Raw genomic sequence first — 22,832 nt, forward strand, 5'->3', positions numbered from 1 at the left:
TATTGTTTATTTATTTATTATTTCATCTGCATAAACTTTTAATGACATAATATAATATCACATTTTATAAACCCGGAATTTTTTATGCCTGGCGTAGGATGTGAACATGTTTGTGCGAGACCTCGCCAAAAAATATCCTTCACTTTGTTTGAAATTCCAGAATTTGATATGAGTATTTTTTTAATGTGTATAATAAGCACTAACAAACAAATTCACAATCATCTATTCAAAAAAAATTATGCATCTGGCAATATACATGAAAAGAAAAGAGATTGTGGATTCCGTCTCTACAGCCAAGAAAGATGTAAAAGGAAAATTAGTGACGAAAACATTCTTCGCTTTACGTCATTTAGATTTTAGGCTCTTCCCCAACACTCAAGCTTTCCAAGTGTATACCAACCGTTTTCACCATTGTCCCCAGTATCCCCGAACTGTAATCCAGTAACAGGAAGATCATCTTTGTTAGTCAAATAACCTTCATCTGACGTCATCAAACCTCCGGCGTTTTGGTCGCAGTTGCACTTGTAATCGTTGTCAATACAAGATGCTGAAAACATACATTGTGATTATTTTTTTCCACCAAACCAAATCTCATGTTTTTTATCACCTGTTTCTCCGCACGCACAGTAGTTGTCTCTCTCACTTCCACCCCAGTTGGTTTTTCGAACACCTTGTCTAGAATTCCAAACACCAAAGACAGAATGTGAATTGCGCAAATGACTCCCCACACACCGGTACTAAAAATATGACTCATGATATATATATTTAACAGTATTTCCTGGATCAAATGAATGAATTACATCAGTATCTGACCAGAAAATTACTTAATTTACTTTGATAAATTGTCTGCATTCTTGAGAAGCGTCAATCAACCCAATGATTTGTCTCATGGAGATGTGGTAAGTTACATCTCTCTTGTAACATCTAGGAGCCTCGCAATTTCCAACAGAAGTTTCGTTTTCACTATCATGACCAACCAGTGTCTTCACTATTGTTCCATTACCAATCACTTGAACTGAAAGAAAAACAATATTTTCATCGTTGTGTTTTACAAAACCAACTTCTCATTGCTTGCAGCAAAACTGTGCAAGGCTGTTACAAAATCCACTCCTTTTTGGCTCGAAAATGAAACATTTTATACCTTCGCAGTATACTTTGAAGGGACTTTCCAATGGGCTAATAATATAATAGCCCGAAGTGTTTGTAGCTTCATCACAAGTTCGTGAAGCAGGAGATGCTAAAACAACAAACATTTATCAATTGATCAGCAAAGTGGAGCCAATAGTATGAATTGTGTGAGCTGCAAACAGATGGCCACTGTTTCGACTTAAAAGGTCTCATCAGTGCAGCTGGTGTGACTATAAGACGACTTTGCTGACCAAACGGCCAAACAAAGACTTCCACTTTGTGGTGACTATACATTCACCGTCATCCGTTGGGCACCAAACTGGGTTCAACTTCGCGGAGAAAACAAGGTGGAAACACTTATACGGCCATGCTAAGCTCAATCCATAGTGTCCCCTGGCCATGTGTCACAATAATCATATGATAGGCAATGTGGAGCCAATAATATGAATTGTGTAAGCTGCAGACAATTCATAAATTGTTCAACACGTATTTGTATTAAAACCGATTCAACCTAATTTGCTCAGTTTATCCAGTTTATCAAGCTTTTCTTGCAGTTCCAGTATTTCTGATACAGGACTTTCTCCTTTTTGACCTTTGATTCCCAATTCACCCTAACAATTTTTACAGTAATTAATCATCATACTTGATATTCTTGAAATTACGTACATGAAAATCATACCTTCAGACCTTCTGGCCCTACTGGGCCGACGGGACCTCGTTTTCCTGGTGGCCCACGGAGAGGCGGTCCAACTGGTTGCCTGTGATGTTGTTTAGGAACTTGATCACCCCAAAAATTTTGTATAATTGTTGTTCCCTTGCAGCTGTCATTGGTAGTTTCTTGGAGGTTAGCTACTTGCACACAGCATATAACCACGCAAAATAATAACCGTAACATCTTCTCAATTCTGTTACTGATGTCTTGACAATTAAAAATGCAACACTATGGTAATTATCCTATATTGTGAATGTTACCTGTTGGTAATACTTGTTGCTTGTTCAAAACAAACAGATGGCAATGATGGGAATTACCGTTACATAGGCTAATATACTATTAAATGCCGATAAATAGGTATTGCAATGCTGATACGTTTATACATAATCATTGAAAATCCCTGGCAAATCAAAACTATATTCTGCAACCTTCCGAACCAGTTTTCTCGAACACTTTAATTGTGACCTTCTGAAGCCTCGGGCAAAAGATTTTCTTGAATTTTGTTGCAAAAACTTTGTTGCAAATGCATTATATCTGTAACCGACATCGCAAAAAAAAATTTTCTTATTACACATTTTAGAATGTTTTTCTGTTAATATGACAAACAATCAACACTTTCGTAAGAGAGCAAAGAAGATATTTTCTTTGAATTGCAGAAGAACTGCATGCCTGAAGGCACAAAATATTTCATGCGCTATCATACCAAGGTCAGTCGGCACTTGAGAAATTCTTCCTACCTATAATGAAATATATCAAGCTACGCTACACTGAACACTACTTCATTATTAATATTTGTGGAGGATCAAGTCTACATTTAAATACATTAAAAAATACTGATAAATGGAATACCTGATAAAGAACTATAGATTCTAGCTAGGGTCACTGCTTTCTGTTGAAACGTTTAAATATGCGTATTATGATGTAACGTCCTAGGAAAGTGCACGGTTTGGCGCCCAGCGTCACATATAAGATGAAATTCCCGTAGAAAAACGCGACCCAACCTGCCTTCAGTATTTGAGAAAGGTTTGATTCAGTTTTCTTTTATAAAGTCGGGCACAAAAAAAATAGTGTCAGTGTAGCGACCTCTCTCACTACGTCTGCTCTCACACATCATACCGGACTGATTGCCTTTTTTCTTTTTCTCTCGTCCCTCGTGGTTTATTCGCTCATTGTGTCATTCTTTTAGTTTTGTATCTCGAATAAACACCTCGCTACATCAGAACATAATATATAAACAACATTTAAATTAGCATTAGATAATTGAAAATTGAAAAACAATCTAAAATACCCAATTATTGGAAAACCGGTACTAGTTTCACATATAAGGTTAATGCAATGAAAGCAGTGTACCACTTAGGCCTACACACAATACATATATTCCGTTTACACGTGTTGTCAAAGTATTTAAAACTGGAAAACACAACTCACCATTGTACTGGCGCAAAACAACATCTGCACTGATTGCGAAAACAATTCACAACGCAACTAATCGCGCATCGCGTTGTCGCGGCATTACGAGCACAACTTTGCAATTGGGCGTCTGAAGGCACCAGTGTGAGTCTTGACGACCACCTGACCCACAACTCCCTTCCAATCAGGAAGTATTTCGATCACGCGCATCAAAAGTTATTTGTTTCGTGGCTGGCGCTAAGTCCAATACTTGACCGACCAATTTTGACGGCGATGGTCACGCGAGTATCAGTCACAAGCACAACATCAGCACCCACTGCGAAATTCCCATGTCCTTTAGCCCACTTTACTCTGGGCATTAGCGTGGGTAGGTATTTGTGTGACCATCGCCGTCAAAATTGATCGGCCAAGTATTGCACTAGTACCGGTTGTGTTTACGCTTTCCAGAATTGCAATTCGATGCGTGTTCAGTTAAAAGTTTGTTGTAGTTTTCTTTGAGTATTGATTACGCATAACCAACTAAACTGCTCTAGATGGTCATAAAAACCTCTTTGCCTTTGATTTCCTGAGTTTTCTGCAAATTCTTACAATAACAACTGCAAAAAAAGCTCACAAAAAAAATTAAATCAAAAATCAATGAAACAAACAACAACAAAAAATAGTTAAAACACAACCTTGTATTTTTGTGGACGGCTGTGGCATGACCAGAGCAATAGTGGTACAGTAGAAGGGTGGATAATAGCTTGACTGCATGTAAAGGAAGCTTAATTTAGGTCACGGAAGCTGCCGGAGCGAACTACGACAAGCAGAACCGAATCCGAATACATAAATTTAAAGGAACGTACGAACAGTGAAAAGGGGAAGAGCGGATACATTCAAGGGTGCTTGGAGACAAAACAAAAAATCGCAACATTACGATGGAAAGATACGAGGAAAACGACCAAGAACCTGCAATATGTGGAAGGCAGGAAATAAAACCCCAACCAAAAATTTAAGCACTTCCCCAACACTCAAGCTTTCCAAGTGTGTGCCAACCAAACTCTCTTGAACCACCAGCATCTCCGAATTGCATTCCAGTAACAGGAAGATCAGATTTGTTTGTTAAATAACCTTCATCTGACGTCATGACATCGAAATTTATGTCACAGTTGCAATTTTTGTTGTTGTCAATACAAGATGCTGAAAACATACATTATGAGAAATATATTCATGAAACCTAATTCCTTTTCTGTTCACCTGTTTCCCCACACGCACAGTAGTTATCTCTGTCGCTTCCACCCCAGTTACGTTTTACAGTTCCATCTCTTGAAATCCATGCACCGTACAGAGTATTTCCACTGTGCAAAACGCTACCCTGGCACCGATACTAAACAAAATATGAGATGTTTCACAACAAACTCTACCCTAAATTGCATTAAATAGAAATGGAAATTTAGCCGTAGGTCACATAATTTACTTTGATAAATTGTCTGCATTCTTGAGAAGCCTCAATCAACCCAATGATTTGTTTCATGGAGATATGGTAAGTTACATCTCTCTTGTAACATCTAGGATCCTCGCAATTTCCAACAGAAGTTTCGTTTTCGCTATCATGACCAATCAGTGTTTTCACTATTGTTCGATCTTCAATCTCAAAAACTTAAATGGAATTTTCGCTTTAAAAATTGAGTTGGTAATTTTTGAGCCAAAAGACAATCTTGTTAACAACTTGTCTATCTTGCCTATAATTGCATGTTTATCATTTTATTTTAGTACGCCCAGTTCATACCTTCGCAATATACTTTAAAGGGCCTATCCAGTGGCCAAATACTATAATAACCAGAAGTGTTTGTAGCTTCATCGCAAGTTTGTGGAGGTTCATACACTGAAATTACAGTCAGATGTAAAATGTTATATCAGGTATACCCAAAAACAAACTAATCAAACCTAGTTGACTAAGTTCGTCCACTTTTTCTCGTAGTGCAAGTAATTCTGATATAGGACTTTCTCCCTTTTCACCTTTTATTCCCATGTCACCCTGAAAATTGTTGATTTTCGTCATCACTTAGTATGACGTCAGTCAAGTAGAACAAGATTACCTTGGGGCCTTTTGGTCCTGTTGGACCCATTGGACCACGTTTTCCTGGTAGCCCAGCTGGCCCACGCGGAGAAGGTCCGACTGGTTGAACGTGATGTTGTGTTGGAAGTTGATCGCCCCCGAAATATTGTATAATGGTTGTTCCCTTGCAGTTCTCACTGGTAGTTACCTGCGGTCTTACTGCCTGCACAAATATTACCGCAAAAAAATATAATCCGAACATTTTTCCTAATCTCCTCTCTGTTTGATTAAAACATGTTAAAAGTATGGTTTTTTAAAGGACACATATTGGTATTTCTATAAAAATAAATTTCGGTGGCGGGAAATACCCACCGTGTAACCTATGTCACAATGGAAAGGGTCGCAAATCATATTTAAACTTAACTATTTTTTTGTACTATTAAATTTTTTCTTAAAATTCCCTGGGCAATTCAAATTTTCACGTCTTCAAGAAATGTTTAACTGGCATGATCCTTTTTGTTTTTCGTTTTAATTTTGAACACTTACACCATCTTTTTTTCATTGTTGTGAGATGGCTTGGGTCGAATTACCGCTGAGTCGAACGTGACTGTTTTTTCAAGTCTCAAATCTTATTGAAAAGTGTTAAGCATCACTGACGTGAAATATTAATCTCAAGGAGTTTGCCAGAATACATTATTCAGGGATAATCTGTTGTCCATTCTATATTTGTATGTTCATGTCACCGTCTAGCTGCCAGCTTGCCATAAACTCGTTTTCACACCACCTACTGATCAATAGTCACGACTCTATCCGCGTGACGCATTAATGCGAAAACTTTAAAAAAAAAACGGATGCAAAAGAGAACCTCTACAATAAACTCAATAAAATATGAAAATTATTTTAGGACTTCGTCATGACACACTGTAACCTTACGTCTGTGCATTGGAGTAGCTTTACTGATCCAAAATGCAGTTGCACCTTTCACGTATGCAAAGATTCAAAGGGTCTGCAGATATCCAGCTATTGATATCTGCAACTTCCCGTTCTGTTGCAATGAAAGAAGTTTAATTCAATAAGAAATAGCCTTGGGCATTTTAATTCAATGCGCTTTCAGCTAGCTGGAATGTTCGATACAACGCGTTTCCCAGACGGAACTTTAATATTAAAAAAAAACATTTTTGAGCGTCTCTTAAATATGTATTTATGGGAGCTCTAGTTTTCATACAAAAAATAAAATGCCTGTGTGCAAATAAATTACCAAATTTACCTCGGCTTCAGAAAGATTTTTGAAATTTTATTTTTATTGTATTGTGTGTCAAGTTGATCACGGGTACATGCGCATATGGTATTTAATCGCTTCGCTTCTTCCTGACATATGGGTAAATCTCTGACGTGCTGAAAATCGGCCTTGGATTTAATAATCACATCGACGTTTTGATAATCGTGTCCATGTCAGTATTTTTCGTAATTTCAATAACCACATATATATCGATGGCCGTAAGCCACTGTAGACACTGGGCGAAGGATTAAGACATAAGACAGAAGCAATTGAAGCATATTTTGAAAACATAAACTTGGCAGATGTTTTTGTAAATTTGTATACCGGAGCCAAAGTTGATCCAAATTTCGTCCATTTGTTTATGTCACACAATCTACTTTATAAGTAAACACAATTAGTCCATATTAGGCATTTATTGACACCACATTACAGACTGCACAAAAGGTGTTAGTGTAGTATCTTTCATAAGGCTGATAAGTGCTTTGCGGGAAGCAACACAAGTAATATATACAACCGTAAAAGGTATGTTTCCAGCGAATTAACACAATATCAGGCTCTTCCCCAACACTCAAGCTTTCCAAGTGTGTGCCAACCGAATTCTCCTGAACCGCCAGCATCTCCGAATTGCATTACAGTAACAGGAAGAAAATGTTTGTTTGTCAAATAACCTTCATCTGACGTCGTTATATCCTCTGAATTGTGGTCGCAGTTGCACTTGTGAGCGTTGTTAATACAGGAGGCTAGAAACAAACATTGTGAGTAATTTGATCACCGAACCGAACCTCACTTCACCTGTTTCTCCGCACGCGCAGTAGTTATCTCTCTCACTTCCACCCCAGTTACGTTTCACAATTCCATTTCGTGAAATCCATGCAGCATATTTACCCCTTAATAGTTGACTCCCCCGGCATCGGTACTAAAAACAACATAAAATGTTCCAAAGTTAAATACATCAAACTGATTCTCAATTATTTTTCACTCAATGTACTTTGATAAATTGTCTGCATTGTTGAGATGCGTTAATTAAAGCCATGATTTATCTCATTGACACTTGGTAAGTTACGTATCTCCTGTAACTTCCAGGATCTCCTTGGCGGAATGGGCTCGGTTCGCTCTGAGGTTTCAATGAGCTCCAGTGATGAAATGGACATTTTTTGGCAGGTGAAAATCAAATTTTGGTTTAATAATCTGCAAATTAATAAAAGGAACAAATGTAACAAAATCAAGAAAACTTAGCTAACTTTTAAACAGCAACATAAACAAATATAAGACATAAAACTGATACTGCACATCTAATAAATATATTGAAGGCGCTGAAAAGAAAAGAAAACAAAAATCAAAGCACATAATTACACTAAATATTTTCAAATGACTTTAGTTGATTTTTTAGAATTTTTGTTTTAAGTTCATGTCTTTGTTTTTTCCATTCATGCTCCTTTCTTCTCATTGCAATTTCTTCTTCTAATAGTTGGTGTTTAATATCTTCAAATTTTCTTTTTTTGTTGGTGTCTGTTTTAAGAAGGAAATAACTTTCCCAAATGTTTGCCTCAACCAAAACTAACCTAGATTTTGTTGTGGTTTCAGTTCGGATTCTATGATTTGAAAGTCATCATTTTCCAAGTTGTCTGCAAAAAAATTAGTATTTATCTGCTTCAGCTAGTTGCCCAAAATTTGAAGAAATTCTTACCAACAGATATCTGATGAACTTCACAGCTAGTATCGCTGTCAAATGAGTTGTTCAAGGGCCTGAACTGGGCTGGAATTAGTTCTACAATGGGGATATGTGGTTTAATGTGAAATGCCTAATTACAAATGATTAGCCTACCTGCGATTTTGGCAAAAATCTCCTTCACCTCCGGTGGTGGCGGACCACCACCTGTCATATTTGATTGGCACTTAAATAAGGCCAACTCTTTCTTTGTACGTGATTTTAAGTTTTTCCATAAGTTTTTTGGTTGTTCTGATGTTCTAATTTGTCCGAATAAAGGTTTTCGTTAAATTTTGTTGTTATCGTATCCCATGCTTTGTTTTTTTTTGTTCGTGTTGTTCATGTTCGTTTTTTTGCTTTCTATTTCGCCAATAAATTCTTTGATTAACAAAACCAATGTGTTTTTTTCAATTTCCGAGAACTGTGGAGTGCGTTCCATATTATCGTTGTAATAAAGGCTAAAAAGATAATGCACCAGTGCCAGTTAATATCCCGGCAAATTATGAATACAGCTACACATTTTTAAAAAATACCTCAAATAAAATTAACGACTTGCCAACTGTTTGCAACACAAGTAAGAAAATGACAGAAATAGTTCCACTCCGGCGCTCAAGAAAGTAAACAAAACCTTTGACCTTGTTTAAGACCCTGTTGTCACCGTCGCGCAGACAACCTTAGACGCTAACGCTATGCGGCGCAATTGAGTAAACCGTGATTTTTTTTGAAAAAGGACCGAAAAATGGACTTGATCCACCTCCAGGGGTGGATCAACTTCGCGGATCAAAACGCGTCATACTGATCCGCGATCAGATTTGATCGGGGTTTATGAATGCGGATTTGTGAAAACTGATCCGGATCAACTGATCTGATCCTTGATCGGGGTTTATGAATTCCACCCTAAATTTACTTACGTTTTGGAGCAACAAATAATTTCCTGATGATTGCAATTACATACACTGACACAAACACATTCTTACCTGCACACAACTCACAAGTTTTACAGTGCCAAATAGTTGTGGGGTGATAGAAAGTATCAGTTTATGGCGGCCGTTAATTGTTTATTCATCGTACTATCGCGACCCCAGTAACATTAATACAAAATATGATATTGCTGATCGAACCAACAACAAACTGCTTTCTTGGCTTTGGTTTGTCAATATGTTTTAAGTGAATCAGATGTTGGCATTGTATTCTAAAGCATTTAGGTGCAGGATGGCAATTTGGTTTGTTAGGTTATGTCCTTGTCAAAGACAACGTTAACATTTTTTTAAATAAAACGTGGGTTTCCAATTGCAAGAATCACAAAACGTTTCTTAGCATATGGATATTTATAATGGCCCTTCAGCGCTAACTTGCAGTGTTAAAAGTTTTGTTCCATCTCAATTTAACTTTCTATGATAGAATATTTCTAGCACATATCTCTAGACTCGGATATTTTATTGCTTACCATCAGATCGAACAGCCTTTCTGAATATTTTACATGCTTCAAATGCAGCAAGACTGCCACTTGCCAGACTATAATGCAAAAACTTGTTGATTTTTTCTCGCTGCATTGATCATGTTCTTCACAAAAGAATGGGGGGAAAGTCGATCAATTTTTATTGTAGAGCCAAAGAAAAAAAAGAGACAAAATAAGGTAAAAAAGATGGATTCTGATTGGTGAAATGGGTTTTGCGTTTTCATCGATGCTAATTCGAGTAAAACGCCCAATAACAAAATATCGAGGAAAGTATTCTAACTATATTCCAACGATACAGAGTCACGTTTTTTCTGTTATTTAAACGTGTTTAAAACGGGAGATAACCCATACTTTTTCACTGTGTAAGAAGCATCATCAAATAATTCATAATTACAGTTTTTCAAATTTTTAGCGTAATGTAAAAATATTTCTCGCAGTAAGTTATTTACAATCAGGCTCTTCCCCAACACTCAAGTTTTCCAAGTGGGTATATGCCAACCAAATTCTCCGTGGCTCCTACTTGCATCTCCTAATTGCATTCCAGTAACAGGAAGATCATCTTTATTTGTCAAATAACCTTCATCTGACGTCATCAAACCTCCGACGTTTTGGTCGCAGTTGCACTTGTAACTGTTGTCAATACAAGATGCTGAAACGTATATAGTGAGCAATTTGTTCACGAAACCGAACCTCACGTATATCTGGTCACCTGTTTCTCCACACGCACAGTAGTTATCTCTCTCACTTCCACCCCAGTTCCATTTCTTAAAATCCATGCACCGTACAGAGTATTTCCACTATGCAAAACAATTCCCTTGCATCGATACTACCAATCATATGAGATATGTCTATAAAATCAACATTATTTCCAGATAAAAAGTATAAACGATATTCGATATTACAATTGCTGGTCACATAATTTACTTTGATAAATTGTCTGTGTCAATCAACCCAATGATTTGTCTCATGGACATGTGGTAAGTTACATCTCTCTTATAACATCTAGGAGCTTCGCAATTTCCAACAGAAGTTTCGTTCTCGCTATCATGACCAATCAGTGTTTTCACTATTGTTCGATCTTCAATTGCTTGAACTGAAATGGAATTTTCGCTTTAAAAATTTAGTTAGTAATTTTTGAGGCAAAAGACAATATTTTTTAAACGTCCCCATTATACATCTTGCCTAAAATTACATGTATATAATTTTTTTTTAGTATAGACACTTCATACCTTGGCAATATACTTTAAAGGGCCTATCCAGTGGCCAAATACTATAATAGCCAGAAGTGTTTGTAGCTTCATCGCAAGTTTGTGGAGGTTCATGCACTGAAATTTACAGTCCGATGTAAAATGTTATATCAGGTATACCCAAAAACAAACTAATCAAACCTAGTTGACTAAGTTCGTCCACTTTTTCTCGTAGTGCAAGTAATTCTGATACAGGACTTTCTCCCATTTCACCTTTTATTCCCACGTCACCCTGAAAATTGTTGATTTTCGTCATCACTTAGTATGACGTCAGTAAAGTAGAACAAGATTACCTTGGGGCCTTTTGGTCCTGTTGGACCCATTGGGCCACGTTTTCCTGGTAGCCCAGCTGGCCCACGCGGAGAAGGTCCGACTGGTTGAACGTGATGTTGTGTTGGAAGTTGATCGCCCCCGAAATATTGTATAATGGTTGTTCCCTTGCAGTTCTCACTGGTAGTTACCTGCGGTCTTACTGCCTGCACAAATATTACCGCAAAAAAATATAATCCTCTCTCTGTTTGATTAAAAATTGTTAAAAGTATGGTTTTTTGAAGGACACATATTGGTATTTCTATAAAAATAAATTTCGGTGGCGGGAAATACCCACCGTGTAACCTCTGTCACAGAGGAAAGGGTCGCAAATCATATTTAATGTCAACAATTTTTTGTACAATTAAATTTTTTCTTAAAATTCCCTGGCCAATTCAACTTTTTACGTCTTCAAGAAATGTTTAACTGGCATGATCCTTTTTGTTTTTCGTTTTAATTTTGAACACTTACACCATTGAACGTGACTGTTTTTTCAAGTCCTAAATCTTATTGAAAAGTGTTGAGCATCACTGACGTGAAATATTAATCTCAAGGAGTTTGCCAGAATACATTATTCAGGGATAGTCTGTTGTCCATTCTATATTTGTATGTCCATGTCACCGTCTAGCTGCAAGCTTGCCATAAACTCGTTTTCACACCACCTACTGATCAATAGTCACGACTCTATCCGCGTGACGCATTAATGCGAAAACTTTAAAAAAAATCGGCTGCAAAAGAGAACCTCTACAATAAACTCAATAAAATATGAAAATTATTTTAGGACTTCGTCATGACACACTGTAACCTTACGTCTGTGCATTGGAGTAGCTTTACTAATCCAAAATGCAGTTGCACCTTTCACGTATGCAAAGATTCAATGGGTCAGCAGATATCCAGCTATTGATATCTGCAACTTCCCGTTCTGTTGCAATGAAAGAAGTTTAATTCAATAAGAAATAGCCTTGGGAATTTTAATTCAATGCGCTTTCAGCTAGCTGGAATGTTCGATACAACGCGTTTCCCAGACGGAACTTTAACATCAAAAAAAAACATTTTTGAGCGTCTCTTAAATATGTATTTATGGGAGCTCTAGTTTTCATACAAAAAATAAAATGCCTGTGTGCAAATAAATTACCAAATTTACCTCGGCTTCAGAAAGGTTTTTGAAATTTTATTTTTATTGTATTGTAGGTCAAGTTGATCACGGGTACATGCGCATATGGTATTTAATCGCTTCGCTTTTTCCTGACATATGGGTAAATCTCTGACATGCTGAAAATCGGCCTTGGGTTTAAAAATCACATCGACGTTTTGATAATCGTGTCCATGTCAGTATTTTTCGTAATTTCAATAACCATATATATATCGATGGCCGTAAGTCACTGCAGACACTGGGCGAAGGTTTAAGACATAAGCCAGAAGCAATTGAAGCATATTTTGAAAACATAAACTTGGCAGATGTTTTTGTAAATTTGTATACCGGAGCCAAACTTGATCCAAATTTCGTCCATTTTATTATGTCACACAATCTACTTTATAAGTAAACACAATTAGACCATATTAGGCATTTATTGACACCACATTACAGACTGCAAAAAAGGTGTTAGTGTAGTATCTTTTTGAAGGCTGATAAGTGCTTTGCGGGAAGCAACACAAGTAATATATACAACCGCAAAAGGTATGTTTCCAGCGTAATAACACTATATCAGGCTCTTCCCCAACACTCAAGCTTTCCAAGTGTGTGCCAACCGAATTCTCCTGAATCGCCAGCATCTCCGAATTGCATTACAGTAACAGGAAGAAAATGTTTGTTGGTCAAATAACCTTCATCTGACGTCATCAAACCTCCGACGTTTTGGTCGCAGTTGCACTTGTAACTGTTGTCAATACAAGATGCTGAAAACATACATTGTGAGTAATTTGATCATCAAACCGAACCTCACATCACCTGTTTCTCCGCACGCACAGTAGTTTTCTCTTTCACTTCCACCCCAGTTACGTTTCACAATTCCATTTCGTGAAATCCATGCACCATATTTACCCCTTAATAGTTGACTTCCCTGGCATCGGTACTAAAAACAACATAAGATGTTCCAAAGTTAAATACATCAAACTGATTCTCAATTATTTTTCACTCAATGTACTTTGATAAATTGTCTGCATTGTTGAGATGCGTCAATTAAAGCCATGATGTATCTCATTGACACTTGGTAAGTTACGTATCTCCTGTAACTTCCAGGATCCTCGTAACTTCCAATAGATGTTTCGGTTTCGCTATCATGTCCCACCAGAGTATTTACAACTTTCCTACCTTCAATTGTGTCAACTAAAAAGAGATTTTTGAAAATTTATTTCTTGTTTTAAGCGCAAATTGTTTTATGAACTTTCTGCTAAATTTACCACGCATGCGGCATGCCTAAACAAATGTTACATACAATAACTGATACCTTTGCAATAAACTTCGAGATGTTTTTCAAATTTAATAGGCCAAATATTGTAATATCCAGAAGAGTTTGTAGCTTCATCACAAGTTCGCGGAGATTTTAACGCTGAAATCGCAAATACATCTGTAGTATTTGAAAATGTATCGTTGTAGAACAGATCTTACCTTGTTGACTCAGTTGATCCACTTTTTCTTGCAGTGCAAGCATCTCTGATACAGGACTTTCTCCCTTTTCACCTTTTATTCCCATTTCACCCTGAAAACATATATTATTGTTTACTCCCAATCGTTATTTCAATAATTGCAAATCACTTTCAGGCCTTTTGGTCCAAGTGGACCCATGGGACCACGTTTTCCTGGTGCTCCAAGTGCTCCACGAAGCGATGGTCCCACTGGTTGCACATGATTTTGTGTTGGAAGTTGATCGCCCCAAAAATTTTGTATTATTGTTCCCTTGCAGTTTTCAACAGGTGTTGCTTGGATTGTTACTGCTTGAACGAATATCGCCACACAAAAATAGAATCCAAACATTATCTTAGTTTTGTTTCTGTTGGGTAAAATTGTTCGGAAATTATTTGAGCAATTCATTGTTTAATGACATTTTTAAAAGTTAAATTCTTTTTCAATAGACTTACAATATCGTTTTTGTTTTCAGTTTTAGGGAAGGACTTGTATAACTCATTACCACCGAGTCAAAAATAGACAACGCACCAACGAATTTTGCATAATGGAGACAATAATTAAACATGGCGCTGTAGTGTTTGCAAATCAGAAAACGTGCTGACAACATGTAATTGGAAACCTTTTCCCTTCCAGTTATTACACAAACACATCAATTAAACCTGCATCATGCGTTTATGAAACAGATTGATGCCGCGGTTTAATATTATTATCAAACTGAATTGAATAGCTAAAAAAAGAGAAAACCTTTAAGAACTGGCTACAAGAGCGATCATTTTAAATGACATGTTTATGTCAAATTTACCAGGCAATTTTCAAGCAATAAGGTAGGGAAAAATATGTGATTTATTGACACATGCACAATTAACATTAGCGATGCTCGAGAACGAAGGTGTAATTGGCTTTTACAACACGAAACGAAGTTTGAGATGAAAGATCCAAAATTGAACTGTCATTACCAGAGTACAAAAAAGTGTGCCAACTCGCAATAATTAATGTCCAATCCATGTAAGTTATGACGTCAATTAGTAAGTAACACACTTTAAACTCAATAAAACATCAAGATATACTTTAGGCTTTTAGTTATGACACACTGTAACCTTACGTCTGTGCATTAAAGTAGCTTTTCTGATCCAAAATGCAGCAGCACCTTTCACGTATGCAAAGACTTAATGTGTCAGCAGTTATCCAGCTAATGATATCTGCAACTTCCCGTTCTGTTGCAATGAAAGATGTTTACTTCAATAAGAAATTGCTTTGCGCATTTCAAATGACGCTTTCAGCTTGCAGTGCGTTTAGCAGACAGAACCTAAGCATTAAAAAATAGGAACAAACGTGCCTGTGTGCAAATAAATTTCTAAATTTACCTACGTTTTGGAGCAGCAAAAATTTCTGTTTTATAATTTCCTAAAAGTTATTAGCTCACGACGGCCGTTTACTTGTTGATTCATCGTACGATCACGACCAGAAATAACGTGATTGTGACTTATTTTGATATTACTGACTGAACTGCGCCGAACTGTTTTCTTTGCTGTAGTTTATCAATAAATTAATAAATACACGTTTGTTTTCTTTGAATCGCCTGTTGTCTCTTTGGCTAACGGAGACTCAGTAACGGATTAGCACAAATATTATAAATAATCCTGAGTCGTCTGTTTGTTTAACGTTTTTTTTTTGATATATATATTTCGCCTGTGTTTGCAGGCATCTTCAGTATCGCTTAATAAGCGTATCTCAGGATTATTTATAATATGTAATGCATAAATATAATAGCATTGCAGTGTTAAAAGTATTGTTTATTTGTTTATTATTCCATCTTGACTAACTTTCTGTAACAGAATATAGTAACACACTACATGGATTCTATGAATTTTTTATTGCCTGAAATCAGATTGAGCAGCCTTTCTAAATATTTTACATACTTTTTTAACGCAGCAAAACAGCCACACTGTTATGTTCAAAGCCTAGCTAATGGAAAAGGGCCAATCCAGCAAAACAGGCCTGATTTTTAACTCGCTGATTGATCACGTACTTTACAAAAAAGAGAGTACTTAGAACTTAACTAGAGCAAGTCCAAAGAAAAAAAGAGACAACATTTGGGATGATAAAGATGAAAGCTGATTGGTGAAATGGGTTTTATGTTTCCATAAACGCTAATGCATGTTAAACTCCTGATAACAAAATATCGAGGAAAGTAATCTAACTTTGCAACGATACAGAGTCACATTTCACCTGTTATTTAAACGTGTTTGTACAACGCATGATATGACGGAAAAAAAGGAATAAATCCTTTGCACATTCTGTACAATTTCAAGAATTAACCGGAGATAGCCCATACTTGTTCACTGTGTAAGAAGCATCAACAAACACAATTCATTATTACATTTTTGTTTAACTTTAAAAATAATGTTGGGCTTGAAATACAAATATTTCTTGCAGTTATTTAGAATCAGGCTCTTCCCCAGCACTCAAGCTTTCCAAGTGTGTGCCAACCAAATTCTCCGTAGTCCCCATCAGCATCTCCAAATTGCATTGAAGTAACAGGAAGATCATCTTTGTTTGTCAAATAACCTTCATCTGATGTCGTTATGTCCCTTGAGTTTTGGTCGCAGTTGCACTTGTAATTGTTGTCAATACAAGATGCTGAAACATTCATTGTTCATTGAGTAATTTGTTCACCTAACCACACGTCATGTATATCACATCACCTGTTTCTCCGCACGCACAGTAGTTATCTCTCTCACTTCCAGCCCAGTTACGTTTAACAGTTCCATCTCTTGAAATCCATGCACCGAACAGATTATTTCCACTGCTGTGCAAAAAACTTCCCTGACACCGATACTACATAAAAAATCAAAACCAAACAGTGTAATATCATAGTGTAAAAAAGTTCTCTGACACCGATACTACGAATAATATGAGATGTTTTCAAATGTAAACAACACAAGTTCAGCATCCTACTATATGTTATCTGCGTGTTTCTGATAATATTTTGTGAAAAGAAGAAACGATACGTTTCACTTACACAATGACATATAACCCTGTTTGACAATTATAACAATTACTTTTATAAATTGTCTGCAATGTTGAGAAGCGTTGATCAATCCAACAATTTGCTGCAAAGGAATACTGTATGTTACATCTCTCTTGTAGCAAAGTGCAGGATCGCAACTTTCAGTAGATATTTCATTTTCACTGTCGTGATCGACTTGAGTCGCTACGACATTTCCTCCTTGGATTTGTTGAACTGGAAACAAAGTTAATGTTAGGCAGTTTGGTTGTTTGATGTCAAAAAATTCGTAATAGTGCGAATACCATAATACAGCAAATGAATTGTATTTAATTACCGTTAAATACAAATTGCAAGCAGTTTAACGATGACAATTAACTTCTAACGTTGCCGTTATCATTGGGTAGGGAAGTCAGTGTCCACACAATCAATAAATATTTTAACAGTAAGCATAAAATGTTTTACTTGCATTTAAACAGTAAAAATAGCAGGGCTTCGTGTGTCGCATTTACAACAAAACAGTTACTTTGTCGTTTTAATAATTAGCAAAAACAATACTGTGTGGGGTTATTACACTGTAACACCGAAACAGTTTATACTTTCGCAGTGAACTTTAAAGGGTCTATCCAAAGGCCAAATTGAAAAATATCCTGATGTATTTGTAGCTTCGTCACAAGTCCGCGGTGTACTAAAAACTGCAATTAACATGTGAAAATCAGAAATATTAATGTTTAGCGCAATCACAATTATCTAACGTCGTTTGCTCAGTTCATCTACTGTTTTTTGCAGTTGAATTATTTCGGACATCGGTCTCTCTCCCTTCTGTCCTTTTCTTCCTACTTCACCCTTAAAAAAATTTCCATTTATAATCTTGTGTTTGATGATCTCGTCATCAGAAAATACTTGCCCTTCGGCCCGCGGGACCTTCCGGGCCCTGAGGACCACGTTTTCCTGGTGGCCCAGCTGGCCCACGCGGAGAAGGTCCGACTGGTTGAACGTGATGTTGTGTTGGAAGTTGATCTCCCCCGAAATATTGTATAATGGTTGCACTGATTGCGAAAACAATTCACAACGCAACTAATCGCGCATCGCGTTGTCGCGGCATTACGAGCACAACTTTGCAATTGGGCGTCTGAAGGCACCAGTGTGAGTCATGACGACCACCTGACCCACAATTCCCTTCCAATCAGGAAGTACTTGGATCACGCGCCTCAAAAGTCATTTGCTTCGTGGCTGGCGCTAAGTCCAATACTTTACCGACCAATTTTGACGGCGATGGTCACGCGAGTATCAGCCACAAGCACAACATCAGCACCCACTGCGAAATTTCCATGTCCATAAGCCCACTTTACTCTGGGCATTAGCGTGGGTAGGTATTTGTGTGAACATCGTCGTCAAAATTGGTCGGCCTAGTATTGCACCAGTACCGGTTGTGTTTACGCTTTCCAGCATTGCAATTCGGTGGGTGTTCAGTTAAAAGTTTGTTGTAGTTTTCTTTGAGGATTGATTACGCATAACCAACTAAAATGCTATAGATGGTCATAAAAACCTCTTTGCCTTTGATTTCCTGCGTTTTCTGCAAATTCTAACAATAACAACTGCAAAAAGAGCTCACAAAGAAAATCAATTGTAAGATAATGAAACAAACAACAACAAAAAATAGTTTAAATACAACCTTGTATTTTTGTGGACGGCTGTGGCATGACCAGAGCAATAGTGGTACAGTAGAAGGGTGGATATTAGCTTGACTGCATGTAAAGGAAGCTTAATTTAGGTCACGGAAGCTGCCGGAGCGAACTACGACAGCAGAACCGAATCCGAATACATAAATTTAAAGAATTGCACGAGCAGTGAAAAGGGGAAGAGCGGATACATTCAAGGGTGCGTGAAGCTAAAAAAAATCGCAACTTTACGATGAAAAGATACGAGGAAAACTATCGAGAAGTTGCAATATGTGGAAGGCAAGAAATAAAAACCCAACCAAAATTTATGCACTTCCCCAACACTCAAGCTTTCCAAGTGTGTGCCAACCAAACTCTCTTGAACCACCAGCATCTCCGAATTGCATTCCAGTAACAGGAAGATCAGATTTGTTTGTTAAATAGCCTTCATCTGACGTCATGGCGTTGAAATTTATGTCACAGTTGCAATTTTTGTTGTTGTCAATACAAGATGCTGAAAACATACATTGTAAGAAATATATTCATGAAACCTAATTCCTTTTCTGTTCACCTGTTTCCCCACACGCACAGTAGTTAACTCTGTCGCTTCCACCCCAGTTACGTTTTACAGTTCCATCTCTTGAAATCCATGCACCGTACAGAGTATTTCCACTGTGCAAAACGCTACCCTGGTACCGATACTAAACAAAATATGAGATGTTTCACAACAAACTCTACCCTAAATTGCATTAAATATAAATGTAATTTTAGCCGTAGGTCACATAATTTACTTTGATAAATTGTCTGCATTCTTGAGAAGCGTCAATCAACCCAATGATTTGTCTCATGGAGATGTGGTAAGTTACATCTCTCTTGTAACATCTAGGATCCTCGCAATTTCCAACAGAAGTTTCGTTTTCGCTATCATGACCAATCAGTGTTTCCACTATTGTTCGATCTTCAATCTCAAAAACTTAAATGGAATTTTCGCTTTTAAAATTTAGTTGGTAATTTTTGAGCCAAAAGACAATCTTGTTAACAACTTGTCTATCTTGCCTTAAATTACATGTTTATCATTTTATTTTAGTACGCCCAGTTCATACCTTGGCAATATACTTTAAAGGGCCTATCCAGTGGCCAAATACTATAATAACCAGAAGTGTTTGTAGCTTCATCGCAAGTTTGTGGAGGTTCATACACTGAAATTACAGTCAGATGTAAAATATTTTATCAGGTATGCCCAAAAACAAACTAATCAAACCTAGTTGATTCAGTTCGTCCACTTTTTCTCGTAGTGCAAGTAATTCTGATACATGGCTTTCTCCCTTTTCACCTTTTATTCCCATGTCACCCTGAAAATTGTTGATTTTCATCTCTTTTGATTTCCATCATCACTTAGTATGACGTCAATCACGTAGAACAAGATTACCTTGGGGCCTTTTGGTCCTGTTGGACCCATTGGACCACGTTTTCCTGGCGGCCCAGCTGGCCCACGCGGAGAAGGTCCGACTGGTTGAACGTGATGTTGTGTTGGAAGTTGATCGCCTCCGAAATATTGTATAATGGTTGTTCCCTTGCAGTTCTCACTGGTAGTTACCTGCGGTCTTACTGCCTGCACAAATATTACCGCAAAAAAATATAATCCGAACATTTTTCCTAATCCTCTCTCTTTTTGATTAAAACATGTTAAAAGTATGGTTTTTTAAACGACACATATTGGTATTTCTGTGAAAATAAATTTCGGTGGCGGGAAATACCCACCGTGTAACCTCTGTCACAATGGAAAGGGTCGCAAATCATATTTAAACTTAACTATTTTTTTGTACAATTAAATTTTTTCTTAAAATTCCCTGGGCAATTCAAATTTTCACGTCTTCAAGAAATGTTTAACTGGCATGATCCTTTTTATTTTTCGTTTTAATTTTGAACACTTACACCATCTTTAATTTCCAGTCTTGTGAGATGGCTTGGGTCGAATTACCGCTGAGTCGAACGTGACTGTGTTTCAAGTCTCAAATCTTATTGAAAAGTGTTAAGCATCACTGACGTGAAATATTAATCTCAAGGAGTTTGCCAGAATACATTATTCATGGATAATCTGTTGTCCATGCTATATTTGAATGTTCATGTCACCGTCTAGCTGCCAGCTTGCCATAAACTCGTTTTCACACCACCTACTGATCAATAGTCACGACTCGATCCGCGTGACGCATAAATGCGAAAACTTTAAAAAAAAAACGGCAGCAAAAGAGTACCTCTACAATAAACTCAATAAAACATGAAAAAATTTTAGGACTTCGTCATGACACACTGTAACCTTACGTCTGTGCATTGGAGTAGCTTTACTGATTCAAAATGCAGTTGCACCTTTCACGTATGCAAATATTCAATGGATCAGCAGATATCCAGCTATTGATATCTGCAACTTCCCGTTCTGTTGCAATGAAAAAGTTTAATTCAATATGATATTGCTTTGCGCATTTTAATTCTATGGCGCTTTCAGTTTGCCTCTTTAAAAAGTGTGTTTATTGGAGCTCTAGTTTTCCGCAGAAAATAAAATGCCTGTATGCAATAAATACTAAATTTACTTACGTTTCAGAGCAACAAATAATTTCCTGAATGATGAATGCAATTACATACACTGACACAAACACAAACATATTCTTACCTACACACAACTCACAAATGTTTACAGGGCCAAATAGTTGTGGGTTAATAGAAAGTATTATTTTACGGCGGCCGTTAATTGTTGATTTATCGTACTTTCGGGACAAGAGTAACATCAATACAAAATATTATATTGCTGATCGAACTACAACGAACTGCTTTCTTGGCTTTGGTTTATCAATATGTTTTAAGTGAATCTGATATTGGAAATGTATGCTAAAGCATTTAGATGCTGGATGGCAATTTGGTTTGTTCGGTGATGACCTTGTCAAAGACAACGTTAACATTTTTTAAAATAAAACTTTGGTTTCCAATTGCAAGAAGCACAAAATGTTTCTTAGTATATGGGTAATTATAATGGCCTTGCAGCGCTAACTTGAAGTGTTAAAAGTTTTGTTCCATCTCGAAATAGAATATTTCTTGAACATTTTTCTAGACTCGGATATTTTATTGCTTACCATCAGATTGAACGGCATTTCAGGCTTCAAATGCCTCCAAACTGCCACTTGCCAGACTATAATGTTCAAAGCCAGATAGCCCATACTTTTTCACTGTGTAAGAAGCATCAACAAACAATTCATAATTACATGATAAGCAATGTAGAGCCAATAATATGAATTTGTGTATAAGCTGCAGGCAGATGGCCACTGTTTCGACCTAAAAGGTCTCATCAGTGCCGCTGGTGTGACTATCAGACGACTTTGCTGACCAAACGTCCAAGCAAAGACTTCCACTTTGTGGTGACTATACAGTCACCGTCATCCGTTGGGCACCAAACTAGGTGCAACCTACGGAGCAAACAAGGTGGAAACACTACGGCCAAGCAAGCTCAACCAATAGTGCCGTCAGACCCCGTGTCACAATAATCATATGATAAGCAATGTAGAGCCATTAATATGAATTTGTGTATAAGCTGCAGACAGATGGCCACTGTTTTTTTTTGTTTTTTTTTATTCAGATGAGCATACGGCTACCACGAATATCACACTAAAATGGAGGAAAAGAAAAGACGAAAAAATACTGGTACAAAGGAAAAATTTGCAGACGACAAGTACTGCACAAATAGGAAAAGAGGGAAAATGGAGGAGAGCGAGGAAAGGTGCTGAAAAAAGCGGGATTTACGATTACAAAGAAAAACGCAAATAGAGTGTATAGATAAGTACAAAAAAGGGGTCACATACACACACACAAAAAGGGGATACTAGTTGAAGCAATATATTGAATAATGGTTGTTTGTCGAAGGGGGGTGGAGAGAAGGTTACCAAAATTGTGTTATATAATTTTTGACGTCGGCCAGGACGCTTTCGAGAGAGGGGTTTTCCCTGTGACGTTGGATAGCGAGTCTTAAAGCAATAGAGGATTTAAATGATCGGATGAGGTGATTAGGGATGTTGTTCAAAGGGCAGGGGTCATGTTTGATGCGGTTTCTTGTCTTCCAGATTATGTGGGTTAATGAGGTGTTCAGTAGAGCGGATAGGGTCGACGCGTAGGGGGTATCGTGTTGGGGTAGTTTCGGGAAATTCAGGTGTATAGGTGAGTCGAAGTAGGGAATGGTGGTATTTAGCAAGGAGTTAAGGGTTT

General features: G+C 37.2%; 6 protein-coding genes across 8 annotated transcripts in view; all 6 read right to left on the reverse strand.

Moving 5' to 3' along the window:
• Positions 1 to 5,491, reverse strand: part of LOC145905299 (contactin-associated protein-like 5) — a 34,250-nt gene extending 28,759 nt beyond the window's left edge. For 2 of the 3 annotated variants that reach the window (XM_082992456.1, XM_082992454.1), the window contains exon 1: positions 5,329 to 5,491. In XM_082992456.1, the coding sequence (XP_082848582.1) occupies positions 5,329 to 5,358 (30 nt within the window). In that variant the 5' untranslated portion in view covers positions 5,359 to 5,491. Of the gene's footprint in view, positions 1 to 4,241; positions 4,430 to 4,486; positions 4,617 to 4,706; positions 4,889 to 5,018; positions 5,115 to 5,176; positions 5,268 to 5,328 lie in introns of those variants that run through there. The other variant, XM_082992455.1, reaches the window with a different exon arrangement.
• On the reverse strand, positions 256 to 2,086 carry LOC145905297 (contactin-associated protein-like 4). The gene is made up of 6 exons (XM_082992452.1): positions 1,808 to 2,086; positions 1,640 to 1,739; positions 1,142 to 1,237; positions 834 to 1,015; positions 608 to 737; positions 256 to 547 (listed from the first exon to the last, which is right to left on the reverse strand). The coding sequence occupies exons 1-6, from the start codon at positions 2,021 to 2,023 to the stop codon at positions 357 to 359; spliced, it is 915 nt and encodes a 304-aa protein (XP_082848578.1). The 5' UTR covers positions 2,024 to 2,086; the 3' UTR covers positions 256 to 356.
• Positions 5,492 to 7,070: 1,579 nt separating the features above from the next.
• On the reverse strand, positions 7,071 to 7,654 carry LOC145905300 (EGF and laminin G domain-containing protein-like). The gene is made up of 3 exons (XM_082992457.1): positions 7,556 to 7,654; positions 7,360 to 7,483; positions 7,071 to 7,307 (listed from the first exon to the last, which is right to left on the reverse strand). The coding sequence occupies exons 1-3, from the start codon at positions 7,598 to 7,600 to the stop codon at positions 7,117 to 7,119; spliced, it is 360 nt and encodes a 119-aa protein (XP_082848583.1). The 5' UTR covers positions 7,601 to 7,654; the 3' UTR covers positions 7,071 to 7,116.
• A 5,196-nt stretch (positions 7,655 to 12,850) lies between these two features.
• Positions 12,851 to 14,274, reverse strand: LOC145905298 (neurexin-4-like). The gene is made up of 6 exons (XM_082992453.1): positions 14,046 to 14,274; positions 13,899 to 13,989; positions 13,738 to 13,839; positions 13,435 to 13,616; positions 13,239 to 13,362; positions 12,851 to 13,186 (listed from the first exon to the last, which is right to left on the reverse strand). Exons 1-6 carry the CDS (start codon positions 14,262 to 14,264, stop codon positions 12,996 to 12,998), a joined length of 909 nt encoding a protein of 302 aa, XP_082848579.1. The 5' UTR covers positions 14,265 to 14,274; the 3' UTR covers positions 12,851 to 12,995.
• Positions 14,275 to 16,129: 1,855 nt separating this feature from the next.
• Positions 16,130 to 18,284, reverse strand: LOC145907045 (contactin-associated protein-like 5). The gene is made up of 6 exons (XM_082994485.1): positions 18,185 to 18,284; positions 17,679 to 17,972; positions 17,523 to 17,618; positions 16,979 to 17,160; positions 16,622 to 16,754; positions 16,130 to 16,556 (listed from the first exon to the last, which is right to left on the reverse strand). Exons 1-6 carry the CDS (start codon positions 18,282 to 18,284, stop codon positions 16,363 to 16,365), a joined length of 999 nt encoding a protein of 332 aa, XP_082850611.1. The 3' UTR covers positions 16,130 to 16,362.
• A 626-nt stretch (positions 18,285 to 18,910) lies between these two features.
• Positions 18,911 to 20,119, reverse strand: LOC145906482 (contactin-associated protein like 5-3-like). Its single transcript, XM_082993905.1, has 6 exons — positions 20,014 to 20,119; positions 19,846 to 19,936; positions 19,688 to 19,783; positions 19,376 to 19,557; positions 19,156 to 19,285; positions 18,911 to 19,098 (listed from the first exon to the last, which is right to left on the reverse strand). The coding sequence occupies exons 1-6, from the start codon at positions 20,041 to 20,043 to the stop codon at positions 18,911 to 18,913; spliced, it is 717 nt and encodes a 238-aa protein (XP_082850031.1). The 5' UTR covers positions 20,044 to 20,119.
• Positions 20,120 to 22,832: the final 2,713 nt, after the last annotated feature.

Source organism: Ascidia mentula, chromosome 6, assembly GCF_947561715.1.
Source record: "Ascidia mentula chromosome 6, kaAscMent1.1, whole genome shotgun sequence".
NCBI lineage: Eukaryota > Metazoa > Chordata > Ascidiacea > Phlebobranchia > Ascidiidae > Ascidia > Ascidia mentula.